Source organism: Carassius gibelio, chromosome B2, assembly GCF_023724105.1.
Source record: "Carassius gibelio isolate Cgi1373 ecotype wild population from Czech Republic chromosome B2, carGib1.2-hapl.c, whole genome shotgun sequence".
Lineage (NCBI taxonomy): Eukaryota > Metazoa > Chordata > Actinopteri > Cypriniformes > Cyprinidae > Carassius > Carassius gibelio.
The window spans coordinates 8,406,258-8,420,215 of NC_068397.1; the positions used below are offsets into that span (position 1 = coordinate 8,406,258).

Below are 13,958 nucleotides of genomic sequence, written 5' to 3' on the forward strand. Positions count from 1 at the left end.
TTTAGTCCTCTTTTCTGTGGCCTATTAGTGCTCCCTCTGGCAAGGCTATGAACAGAGCACAGATCAATACGACCACTGCTGGGCATGGGTTTCACACACTGCAACAGTCTGTACAAGTTGAACACTTTATCCTACCACCCATACCCCCCACCCAATATAGAACTCACAGTTGGTGATGTCAGGAGGGGCAAAACTGTCATTCATGAAGACACTATTGGGTTTAGCCACTTTCAAGTAGACCACGTCTGGGGTATTTTTCAAGGCAGTCACGGCATGCTCATGGGTAACTTCCTCCAGGCAGGAGCTATTCACCTATGAGATACACAGACATTAATCTGTTTAACAAGCACACAGTCATCAACAACAAGCAATAGACTGTTTCCTTACAGCAAGAAGTTTGTCTCCTATCTGCAGCCTCCCATCTTTGTGTGCAGCTCCACCTTCAATAATCTTAGTGACGTAGATGCTATTGTCCCCTGGGATGTGCTGATTCCCAACACCCCCTGCTATACTGAAACCCAGACCTGGCATAAACCAAGATACAGACAAAAACAAAACATTATTTGATGGTGACAGAAAAACTTAGATTTAGCTGCATCTCATCTTTACACGCAAAAAACAGCTAGGCAGAATAAAAATAAAAATATATATATTTGTGCAACATGGCTAGACCACAGAAATGGTCTTTTTATGGTCCATGGTCTCCAGATATAGCGACTTTAACACTCTGAACTCCGATCAGACATTAATCCCAAGAAATTATTTAGCAGCACTCTTGTTTTCTCAGTGTAAAGCAGGGAAGAATTAGAGGATAAAAATGTCAAATTTGGTTGGGTGAAACTGAAACTGTTCTTCACCATGCTATTCATCTTTTTAATAGAGCAAGAGCTCACAATTACAACTTAATTCATAGAGCCAATGGTGAAGGGTTTGCTGCCAAGCATAGCTGCAAATTGCTGTGCTTTGCTTTGAGTTGACTGTAAAGATTTGTAGCATTTACACATTGTTGCCACTTGAGATTTACATGTTTTACATATAACTTCAGTCTACATGTGGTCATCCCTTTTAAAACCAAAATACTGTCCTATATTTGAGGTGCCTCTTCATTTTGGCACTAAATCATCATCGGCAGCTGTGAGTGCCTCTGGCTGCCTCATTTGATCATATTTGCTCGCTATGAAAGTATCATGGCTTGTTGATTGTCTTGCACGAGAGCACGCGCACACTATCATGCACACGCTCATATATCTCAACTAACATCTGCATGTCAGATGGTATATTATCCACATCCACTTAAAACTTTGACCATACCTAACTTTTTTAAAGTCTTAAATCACTCATTCATTGCAAACCATTGTGATATTCATACCAGTATATGCACATTTGCAATATTTCAATATTGTGTAGGCCTATTCACATTTTTTCCTGTATTTTCCTGTTATATAGATCATACATATTTACATTCAAACTAACCTAACATTTAGAATTGGTATGACTTCAAATCCCAGGTATACTGTCAAATGTCAAAAGCTACACCAATGTAAAATCAACAGCAATAATGAGGAGTTGGCTGGTGTTACTGTACCTTTGGGTCCTTTGATAAGCTTGATCTCCATGAGTTTCTCTGATGCAGACTTTCTCCTCCTAACATACAGTCGGACCAGTGACCCCGCTTCCTTCAATGCCTCCACAGCCTTACTGTGAGTCACATCCCGAACATCAACCTCATTCACTCGCAGAATCACATCATTCACCCTGCATGGAGTAAAGTACAGGTCAAATATGCACAAGCAACAGTGCAGAGTGCGGATATATCAATCCCATTTAACTGCACAGTGTACACTGTCCATCAACAGCAAATTCTAGAGACGATATAACTTAGCTTAATACTAGTGATGCACCAAAATTTCAACAACCAAAAATATACTGAAACCAAAGAAAAAACGCCTACAAGGCAAGCACACAGAAGAACTAAATGTGGAAGATGGCGATGATATATGAATATGACTGTGTGAGATTTAAATGAGAGCACACAGCTCTGAAAGCACCAGCACTGTGCATGATCTCACACACACTGTCTGACAGCTTACAGCTTGTTCATTTGTTGTGTAGCCGTACGGAGATTATCCTTATTAACATTTTTGGCTAGTATTACTGGCCAAAAATAAATTCTTGTTTATGTTAATAGCCTAAAAAATATATTCAGTATTTCAGTAAATTTAAAATAATGCTTGAATTCAGAGTAAAGGTGGGTGTGTGTGTGTGCGCATGCGTGAGTGCGTACAAGTTAATTTGAAGGCCATTATAGTTATTTTCCCCATGGTACTGAGTATTGTTTACTTACCAACTACTAGATTTTTATCGTGACATCCCAAAGTCTTTATGACATTCTTGACAACATGAACTCTCTTTTTCACACAATTTAATTTACAAATAATGCAAACAGCCGATGATAGAGGTTTTTATATTCTCTCTGTGTGTGTGTTTGTGTGTGCATGCAGAACTGTCAGTGTGATGCTGTCAGGACCTCAGTAGTGCTGCTTTAATGAGCCTCTGACAACACTGAGACACTGGAGGGCTCTATCGCTTAGTAACACCAATTCAAAACAGGAAAAATCCATCCTAACACAAACAACAATGCATGAGGAGGAAATCTATTACTATGCTCAATGGTCAATACAATACAATCTCAATCTCATATAATTTTTTCATATGATTTAAATCTCAAACTGGTTAAAAGGGACATGTGAAAAGAGGTTTATTGAAAGCTGTCCTCATATAGATCGAGTGAAACCTATAATTGTTGTTCAGCAAGTTTCAGCAAGTGTTGCTGATTTCCAGTGACGTGTGCGAAGTCAACTTTATGCAAATGAACAGCAACGCAGTGTTCTGATGACTCATAAAGTTGGAGACCGCATTCAAGGAGGAACACCTGCGAGCATCATTGCATTAGATAACTTAACATTATCATACTATTTAGAGCAGGGGTGGAGAACGTTGAACCTGGAGGGCCTGTATCCCATCAGAGTTTAGCTCCAACCCTGAAAAAAAAAACCTACCTGTATCCTGAAGACCTTCATTAGCTTGTTCAGGTGTGTTTGATTAGGGTTGGAGCTAAACTCTGCAGGGACACAGGCCCTCCAGGATCAACGTTCCCCACCCCTGATTTAGAGTATGAACAGCAACAGGAAGAGAGCAGGAAACAAATGAGAACCGGAGCATTACCGCAATCTCCCGTCCTGAGCGGCAGCACCCCCTGGAATGACTTTGGTGATGAAAATGCTGGGGTCTTCACCAATGTGAGGGTTATCTGTGCCACCAGCGATACTGAAGCCCAGGCCTGAATTACCCTAACCAGCGGGTGAAAGAAAAGCTGAGTTAGGGTTACAGTCAGGAAGAACATCAATTAAAACACAACTCTATGCTTTACTCAATTTCCATTAGAGCATAAAGCAGGTTCAAATTCAACTGGCAGTTTGAAATGCTAAATGCTAAATGTCCTTTCTTGCATTTGAATTCACAATGCCAAAAATTTAAATTGAAGTATAGGATTTCAGTGCATTGCAAAATGTCATTCTTCGTTTATTAATGCAATAACTATTACATCTAAGAAATGATCATTATAATTGTTAGTAGGTTTAAACTAAATGCTACAAAAGTGAGTGCTACAGCTTGTGCTGCTCTGTCAGCTAGCTTCATATCGATTTGCATTGATTTTTGCTGATAAATTGTTGCAGCCTTAGAAAGAGAAATAGCTCTAAACAAAAGTTAAAGTCAACCCACAGTCACTAACAGTGCTCTGAGCTGCATATGTAATAGCACTAATACAAGAGTAATTATTTGATTATTTTAATCTGTTACCGTGCAAATCAAAACACGTTTAGATGAATGCTATAATAAAGTGCATTTTCAGGCAACACATACTAATTACTATAAGCCAACATGCAAGACAAAGAGCATGAAGAAACAATGCACAGACTATAAAACACTTTTAGTCTTCAGTTTAGTTTTCAGTTGTGGATTGCAATGACTTATTACATTATTGCAAATAAGAAGCAGGTTTTATGCTGGGCTGACAACAGCTTATGGAGAAGCATTGTTTATTTATGCAGAGTTAATAAATGTGCACTACAGAGCAGTGCAGAACTGGGTCACAAAAAAGCTGATAAGAGGGGGGGGGGGGGCTTAGGCAGAGTCAGGGATTAAGACATGACAGTGGAAGGCAAGATGGTGCTCTTTTTCCTCCCTAGTAAGTCTGTAACGAAAGAGTGAGTTAGTTAGGCAGAAGATTGTTTCTCATGCTTTCTCAAGCGCTGAAAACTCTGATGTGTTGCATTTTAATTGACAGCCTTTGACCAGGTAAATGGAGTCGCTGCAGAGGACTATTAAAATATTTGGCTGTGTGCCTGCTTATATTTTAGCAGTGGGTCAGTGTTATACACAAGCTGTTCAGAGGGAAAAAAAACAAGCAAAATCTGTGAAAATACTAATAACATTTAGATATGTTATAATCTGCAGTGTATTATTGCCCTGTATGCAAAGAAAATTGTCATTAGTCAATACTAAATCAAATTTTGATTCTCCATTTCATGACCGCCTTAAAGAAATGCATCTGTCCATCTTTGTAATATTATATCAAATGAAAGCTGACATGCAGTTGTTGCCATTTAAGCCATAAACTCCTCCCTCTTCCAGCAATCTGTAAATAAAATACTACTTTTCACAAATACAATTAATTTCCAGTTGTTATTGCAAAGAATCAGTAACAACAGCACCCCTCTAGAGTAGATTTCTGGTTACAAGCAATGTTTTCTGCGTAAATAAGTTGGTCGTATTGAAAATTCAAATTAATTCTCTGCCAGCAGGAGGTGCTTTCGGAGCTGCAGAAATAAAGGTCGGCCTAGAAGAACTATAGGAAATCTTAGAGAGATAGAAAAAAAAAAAAAAAAAACCCGGAACAGCCGTAGTAGTCATTCTACTCACCCTTTCCAGTGTAATCTCCTCATACTCAAAGTCAGCCTCAGTACCATTAACCTGTGAACAAAACAAAATGTCAAAGACTATTTACATATTTCAATACTCAACAATTTATTGTCTTCAACAGGAAAAATGAATGAGTGTAAGTAGACTTTCACATGTTAGGTACAAATAAAAGCAATGAGATACAGTGTCCATTCAGGTAAAACATAAATGCAAACAGGCCAACCTAACTCTAGTACATAGGCAGCTGACTCATCATCACTTGTCTCACAGCACTCAGTTTCTTTCACATACGCAAAGAGAAAATCTTATATACCACAAAAAAACGACACACTACATGTTAAATATTCTGTGTTGTTGTTTTTTCCTGTCAAAATGAGCTCATTTATAATTATTTATTTAAGAACAAGAACAAACAATGGTCATTTCCTTCCATAGTGGGCAGGAATTATGAGTAGCTGGCAATCTCATTGGCTAGCACCAACCTATTATTGCCACATTTCGATTTTAGGAAATCAGAAAGTGGTTACTAGTCCTTAATCCAGCAGCTCCTCACACTTTTGCTAATTTTATAATGTTATTAGTTGTGGTAGTATTATCATGTCAGTATTTTTTTTTTTTTAAGAAAATCTGAATGACCAACAATGTATGAAGCACGACCACTAGTCCATAATTTAGTCCATAAAGTTCTGTTTAATAGGGCAAATATGCATTAATTTTCATTCAAACATAGTCGCCAGGTTTCAGTTCTATTTGCAAGTTTTATCATATAAAATATTAAATTGACTGATATTTTAGAAAACTGGTAATTTATAATTTATGATGTTATGCTTTCAGATCATCTAACAAATGAATGTATATTTGTAAAAAGCTGTGGCTAATTTGTTTTGGAATGTATATAGTCCGGCGAGTAAACAAAAATATACATGCACAATTACACACTCACCGGCCACTTTATTACACTTTATTAGGTACAACTGTTCAATTGCTTGGTAACACAAATTGCTAATCAGCCAACCACATGGCAGCAACTCAGTGCATTTAGAATTCTAGATTGCAGGAACTTGCTGAAGTTCAAAATGAGAATAAGAATGGGGAAGAAAGGGGATTTAAGTGACTTCGAACGTAGAATGGTTGTTGGTGCCAGACGGGCTGGTCTGAGTATTTAAAAAAACTGCTGATCTACTGGGATTTTCACCCACAACTATCTCTAGGGTTTACAGAGAATGATCAAAAAAAAGGAAAATATCCAGTGAGCAGCAGTTGTGTGAACGAAAATGCCTTGTTGATGTCAGGAGAATGAGCAGACTGGTTAGAGATGATAAAAAGGCAACAATAACTCAAATAACCACTCGTTACAACCAAGGTATGCAGAATACCATCTCTGAATTCACAACACATCGAACCCTTGAAGAAGATGGGCTACAGCAGCAGAAGACCAGTTGGGGGCCACTCCTGTCAGCTAAGAACAGGAAACGGAGGCTACAATTAACACAGACTCCAAAATTGGACAATAGAAGATTGGAAAAACGTTGCCTGGTCTGATGAGTCTCGATTTCTGCTGCAACATTCAGATGGTAAGGTCAGAATGTTCAGGATGGTGGTGGTGGTGTAATGGTGTGGGGGACATTTTCTTGGCACACTTTAGGCCCCTTGGTACCAACTGAACAATGTTTAAACAGCGCAGCCTACCTGAGTATTGTTGCTGACCATATCCATAACTTTATGACTACAGTGTACCATCTTCTGATGGCTACCTCCAGCCAGTTCACTTTATTCAAATGGCCTCCACAGTCACCAGATATCAATCTGGATGGTGGTGGTGGTGTAATGGTGTGGGGGACATTTTCTTGGCACACTTTAGGCCCCTTGGTACCAACTGAACAATGTTTAAACGGCGCAGCCTACCTGAGTATTGTTGCTGACCATATCCATAACTTTATGACTACAGTGTACCATCTTCTGATGGCTACCTCCAGCTAGTTCACTTTATTCAAATGGCCTCCACAGTCACCAGATATCAATCTAATAGAGCAGCTTTGGGATCTGGTGGACCAGGAGATTTGCATCATGGATCTGCAGCCGACAAATCTGCAGCAACTGCGTGATGCTATCATATAATATGGACCAATTTTTTTTTTTTTTTTTGGCACAAATGTAATTTATTCTAAAGCAGTCTCATCAGTGCTCTATCAGGTATTACTTTTATCAGCATATTTTTTTATATTTGCCTTTAATTGATTGCTGTTACACTTTTTAACTTTATGAAGGACAATATTTCCCTAAACTGATTAAATGTACGTCGTACATTAAGTTAGAACAATAAGACACTATATGGTTGTTACTATTCAAATGAAATCAGTATCAACAAACTCTATTTGTCCAAATGCATAAATAATGTTATTAGATTCATGTTTTACTATTTTGACATACAAATATAAAATGTTGGAAAAATGCAATGATACTTTTAAATATGAAATTAAACCACCAGTAGGTGGTGGCAAGTCACTTTCTTAATGAGTGAATCATTGATTCAACCGATTCATTCAATAAATGAAGCAAGTAACTGTTTTTATAAACGGCTCACTGAATTACTGACTCATTCAAAAATGAATCATTTAGTAATGAATGACTGTTGTGTGTTGGTCAGAGATGCGTGACTGATGGCTGTGGCTTTGCTTAGAACACTTTTTGTTAGCAAAATGGAGCAAAAACGATCCATAATGTGTCTAAAATGGAAGTAAGTTAACCTATTAGCCAGCAACCCCTATTATGGGACTCACAGGTGAAAGTGCTCTACCAAACTTATAATTGTAACAGTTTCCTACGTTTGTGTGTGTTACAAACATAATTTTTTTGTCTTTGGAAAGAAGACACTTTGGGCTTTACTTTTTATCAATCAGATTTGATAATGCTCAAAAATATTAAAAGTTATAGACACTGAAGTGCCTTGAAATGTTTTTACCACACTTAAATATTTTTTTATTTTTCAAATTTAAGAAAATATTCATATAGACACGTTCAGTTTGATAGCCGTGATCATACAGTAATGGCGAGCTGATTTGGGCTGATTTGCACTCAAACAGATGGTAATCACACAGATACATTCACATTCAACATAAAACACACTCTCACATATATAAAAACTGTTGAAAAATAAAACAAACAAAGAAAAAGGCGATCAGTATAAGTTCCGCCTCCATCAGGTGACAAGTGTGTCAGAGTGGGTCACGAGGGAGCGGCAAAATTCAAATATACTATATTTCGCCTATCTTTCATTCATTCTTTTTTCCGGTGGATCGTCTCATTCTTTTTGTGACATTGTACGCTGCAAAACCATGCCATTTTCCGACCGGGAGTTATTCCATAACGGACGCAAACAGTTATGTCGCTGAAGAACTGAAACCTAAACAAAGGAATTATGATCCATATTACAACATATTGCTTTGTTGGACCAAACATGCTCCATGAGATGTCGTTCAGTGGACCCTTACCTTTCTAACTAAACCGGGATTTACAGCTGTGGATGTGTTTATGACTCGTTATTACAACAGATCTTGTATGTACAGCGTTTCTAATGTTCATGTTTTTATGTGTACTGCTTAAACAAATGTAGCAAATACAGTCTTTATAAGCTTTCCATTGAAAAACAGCGATCTGTCGTCAATGCTTGAGGCTTAGATCTTTATAATGATACATAGTTTTGTCAAGATAAAATTTGTCCCGTTTCATTTAATCTATTCATAAACACTGACACGTGCGAGTTTAGGGGTTTTCAGGACGAGGGCGTCGGGGTGCTGGCTAAGAGGTTAATACTTGTTTAACTAAAGTTGTATAAAATCAATATCACATTTGCAATTGAGCTGAAAGTTGGGAAAACATCACTCCTGGTGGTGTGATGTTGCATATATTATATCGAATATTTATATTTTTTCTACCGCAGTATTGTTCATGTTTTTTTCTTGGTGTGTGCTGTTGCACTTATAGTGTTGATTTCTCCGCAAGTCAGATTGCACGTGCCTCAACTGACGCGACCTTGATACTGTCAATACATTATCTGTCATTAGTAACCATTTACACATTCTCTTTATACATTATCGCCATTATTTTTTTGGGTTACTTGTCTGGTCGGGCAGGTATAATTCTCTTTCACTTGCCGCTTCACAAAATCCACTTGTCCCGGACAAGCGGACAATCGTTAATGTCGAGCCATGCTTCAAGGTAAGCTTAAATATGTGCTATAAATGAATAGTGCTCACAAGCTGTTGTTGACTGTCGTTTTTAGAACCACTACTTTAAGGGGCCGTTCACATATCGCGTCTTTTGCGCACGCATTTTCGTTATTTCCAATGTAGGCGCGCGGCATGCGCGCTCATAATGGAAGTGACGCGGTCGCGACGCGCACATTTTTTCCATGCGCGTCCGCACCGCATCGAGTTAAAAAAATCTCAACTTTTCAGAATGCCGCAAGCGCACCGCGGGTCATGTGACAAGAACTAACCAATCAGCTTCATCCTTTCCCGTAACAATGTTGAAAACTCAGCCAAGATGAAGGAACAGATGTTCATAGCTGTATATGAATTGCCATTTTGAAATAAATTTAGTAGCAGAGCTACTGCGAGCGTTTTTTTAATGCTGCAAATCCATTAATCGTTTGCTGAAATTCCCGCGTCTTCATGGAGAGAGCACATCATGGTTGCTTAGCAAAGGCAGACCGCTCAGGAGCGCTTCTGCCCGAGCGCTTTGGAAAGAAGGAAAAAGCGGTTTTTAGGCGCGATATGTGAACGGCCCCTTAGTCACCCATTAGGAGAAGCTCTGTTATAGATTCTCCTTTGATTTTAACCTTATGACACCAAACAATAAAAAGAAAAAGATGACCTTTAAACTGCAGTGTCTATTCAGTGATGGTGTAATATGTGACTGCAGTCAAAGCAATTTTCTAGAATAACTCTGCTTTGATTATGTAATGCATAGAGGGATTGTGCCTACGTATTCATTAGCACTGTAGCTGGCTGCATCTGGTTTGGTCTCCATGGACAGTGCCACACTGCCGGAGTCCAGAACACTGAGCTAATGAGCAAGGACATTGAACTCCACTCAGTGATTTCTACTGTAATAATATTAAAAATAAAAATATGTTTATTTTATATAGCACCTTTCTGCAAACTCAGTTGCTTTACAATATCAAAACAGATAAACATAACAGCAGACAGAAAAATAAAAAATAATGAATCTGAATCTGATCATGCAGAGTCAGAGAAAAAAGAAAGGAAAATATCACTTTCAAGGTGGGTTTTGAAATCCTGTAACGAAAAGACAATGAAGTGCTTTGAAGGTAGGACAAAAAATGGGTAGGCAACGAAGTCTGTGTAGGATAGGAATAATGTGAGAAGTGTTTTTTTTTTTTTTCAAAAGTAAGAACCCCTGCAGCAGAGTTCTGGATATATTGGAGCTTAGTTAATGTTGTGTTTGGTAGACGATAGAAAATAGAATTAAAGTAGTCGAGTCGAGAAGTAATGAGGGCGTGAACCAGTGACTCAGAATCACTGATATTTAAGAAGGGGTGTAAACGAGCGATATTACAGAGAGAGAGGAGACAAAGATTATACCCATGATTTTAACGGTGGTGGAAGGTCTAACCAAGATACCAGCAATGTTAACATTGTCAGCACAGAAAGGAGCAAAATTTTTTGGTGAAACAACAAGTAGTAGATCTGTTCTATAAGTGTTGAGTTTGAGAAAGTTACTGGTCATTCAAGCATTTATATCATTAATACAAGCTGATATGGAGGTAGGGAAGGAAGAGTTGTGTTGAGAACTGATATAGAGCTGGGTGTCGTCTGCATAGCAGTGGAAATTGAAATTGTGATGACAGATGATGTTAACTAAAGGGAGCATATAGATGATAAAGATTAAAGGCCCAAGAACAGAACCCTTTGGAACACCATGAGAGACAGGAGCAGTAGAGGTGGACAGCAATGTAATGGTGATGGTCAGACAGGTAAGAAGTGAACCAAGATAAGGCAGTTCCAGAAATACCAAGAACGGAGAGTCATGAGATAAGAATACTGTGAGAGATGGTGTCAAAAGCAGAGGAAAGATCTAACAGAATACATTTTTTTTAATGGATCCTGAGTCGGTGGCCATAAGGAGGTAATTGACAACCTTAAAGGCCATGTTGCAGGGTTAATTTTTCAACGGATTTGTGCAATTTGCTTGTTGGTAATAAACATTTAAACTGTTATCCATTGTATTTTATGTTGCTGGGTATCACAAAACGGAATATAATAAGGAAAAGTAGGTACTATCTTACAATGGTGTGCAACGATTCTCCTTTCCCCCACCAATGCATTGCATTACGTCACGTTGGGGAGAGAATTTACCAAAGCCCGCCTTGAGAGCAGAGATGTATAGTAACGAAGTACAACTACTTCACTACTGTACTTAAGTACTAAAAGGCGGTATCTGTACTTTACTATAGTATTATTTTTTTCCCCTACTTCTACTTTTATTTCAGTACATATTTTCGATGAGTTTAATACTTTTACTCCGATATTGTTTTTATGTGCTGCATCGTTACTCGTATACAATTATAAAAATGTTACGAATCATTCCATTAACAACCCACATTACCACTGCCAGAATTGTAGATGGCAGGTTTGATGAAGCCGGCACATCATTGAGCGAATCAAGCGATTAAGAAGACTGCACGTGCTGACTAAACTGTTGTGAAGAGAGAGATGAACACCGAGCCGAGCCAGATAATGACTCGTTCACGAGTCAAGAACCGGTTGCATCGGTTTCCGGATCACCAGTAGTTCTGTTCTGACAGTTCGATTCAATAAACCAGTTGAAGAAAACAGTTCACCGGTTCTTTTGCGCTCGATGTAATGACGTCATTGGCGATGATTGCAAGCCTTCGGTTCACCTGCGCTCATAACACAAGCACAGAATCAGTTCAGAATCAATCACCAAAAGAATCAGTTCGGTTCAGACGCTCTGTGTGTCGGTTTGCTCAACGCTGAATCACACATTCATCAGCTCCCCAGTTCTCCAATCGGACACGAATTCGTAAACGGTTCTTGACTCGTGAACGAGTCAGTCTGTTGTTCGTTATCTGGCTCTGCTCGGTGTTCATCTTCAGTTCTCTCTTCACATCAGTTCAGTCAGTGTACTGTTTGAGTAAATGAATTACTCCAGGATATTGGTTTGTTTTAACTCATATCATAGGGCGTGTCAGCCACATTAAACAAGTTAACAGTTTAAGTCATTTGTGGATTAATGCGTATTGGAGACGCGAACCATTTAAAATGATTCAGTTCGATTTGGTGAACTGTTTCAAAAAGATCTGGTTACATCTAATGATTCGTTCACGAACTGGATATCACAAACTGCTTTGTTTTGAACTGTCTTACAACAGACACAGAAGAGATGACAATGCTGAATAAAGTCGTAGTTTTTGCTTTTATTGCTTTTTTTTATAGTTAACTGACCCTCTGATGTCACATGGACTACTTTGAAGATGTTTTTCTTACCTTTCTGGACATGGACAGTATACCATACACATAGCTTCAATGGAGGGACTGAGAGCTCTTGGACTAAATCTAAAATATCTTAAACTGTGTTCCAAAAATAAACGGAGGTCTTACCCTCATGTTGTTTCAAACATGTAAGTTATTAATGACATAATTTTGCAAATTGGGCGAACTAACCCTTTAATCTGTTTTTTTGTTTACAAAAAGTTACAGTCAAAGGAATTGTGATTGTCCTTTAGGTTAATCATTTGAAATAGTAAAAACAATATGTTCAAACTTTTGACTACTTTCTTTAATAACTACATAACACAATACTTGTACTTTTACTTTCAGTACTTGAGTAGTAAATTTTTAAATAGAGTACTTGCAATACTTAAGTACAAAAAATTTTGAATACTTTAGTACTTCTACTTAAGTGTGGTGCTTAAAGAGCACTTCAACTTCTACTCAAGTTACTTTTTTGATAGAGCACTTGTACTTTTACTCAATTATGGGTCTCTAGTACTTTATACATCTCTGCTTGAGAGCATTGAGAGTGACTAGAGAGACGAGAGTATTCAGATAGCACATATTATAGATATATAGATAAATACATAGATAGAAATAGATAGATAGACTAGATATATAGATAGACAGACAGACAGATAGATAGGTATCGACCAACAGTGACAGAAACGCACTCACTTCCCTACAGCACAAGCTTTCCAAAGCAGTTTCCATGGGACGGCATCGCCCATACAAGCACCTGCCAAACACAGTGACAGACACATGGCTACGTTTGCTACAACATTTTCACCGGAGGAAGAGATAAACTCTTAGAAACGCCCATATAGCTAGCATGATTTCTAGATGACAAAGACAAAGTTTACCAGTAACATTACTACGACACTATTATAAAGATTACCGGTACTTATCTGAACTAATGTCATGACCACTGCCACTAGATAAAAAGAAAACGTTGATTTTTCACTCGGTGCTATCCAATGACAGAAATATATATATATATATTTAATTGTGTGTCGTTATTGTGCACTGCTGACGTAGACTAGCTCCAGTGCTCATTGCTGCATTGCTAAATGATAGCAAGTTAACCGGGACACTACACCAACTATGCACTCATTCTCCTCGGACCATGCATTTACCGTATTTTTCGGACTATAAGTCGCACCTGAGTATAAGTTGCATCAGTCCAAAAATACATCATGATGAGGAAAAAAACATAAGTTGCACTGGACTATAAGTCACATTTATTTAGAAGCAAAAACTAAGAGAAAACATTACCGTCTACTGCCGCGAGAGGGCGCTCCATGTTTTCAATGTAGACTACAGGAGCACTGAGCAGCATAGAGCGCCCTCTCGCGGCTGGAGACGGTAATGTTTTGGTTCATTTCTCTTGGTTCATGTCAAATTAATTTTGATAAATAAGTAGCACCTGACTATAAG

General features: G+C 38.2%; 1 protein-coding gene across 19 annotated transcripts in view; it reads right to left on the reverse strand.

Annotated features, from left to right (window-relative positions):
- Positions 1-13,958, reverse strand: part of dlg1b (discs large MAGUK scaffold protein 1b) — a 147,264-nt gene that overhangs the window by 19,189 nt on the left and 114,117 nt on the right. For all 19 annotated transcript variants that reach the window (XM_052547421.1, XM_052547406.1, XM_052547412.1 and 16 more), the window contains 5 exons: positions 4,984-5,034; positions 3,226-3,350; positions 1,586-1,755; positions 388-524; positions 168-312 (listed from right to left, as the gene is read on the reverse strand). In XM_052547421.1, the coding sequence (XP_052403381.1) occupies positions 168-312; positions 388-524; positions 1,586-1,755; positions 3,226-3,350; positions 4,984-5,034 (628 nt within the window). The remainder of the gene's footprint in view (positions 1-167; positions 313-387; positions 525-1,585; positions 1,756-3,225; positions 3,351-4,983; positions 5,035-13,958) is intronic.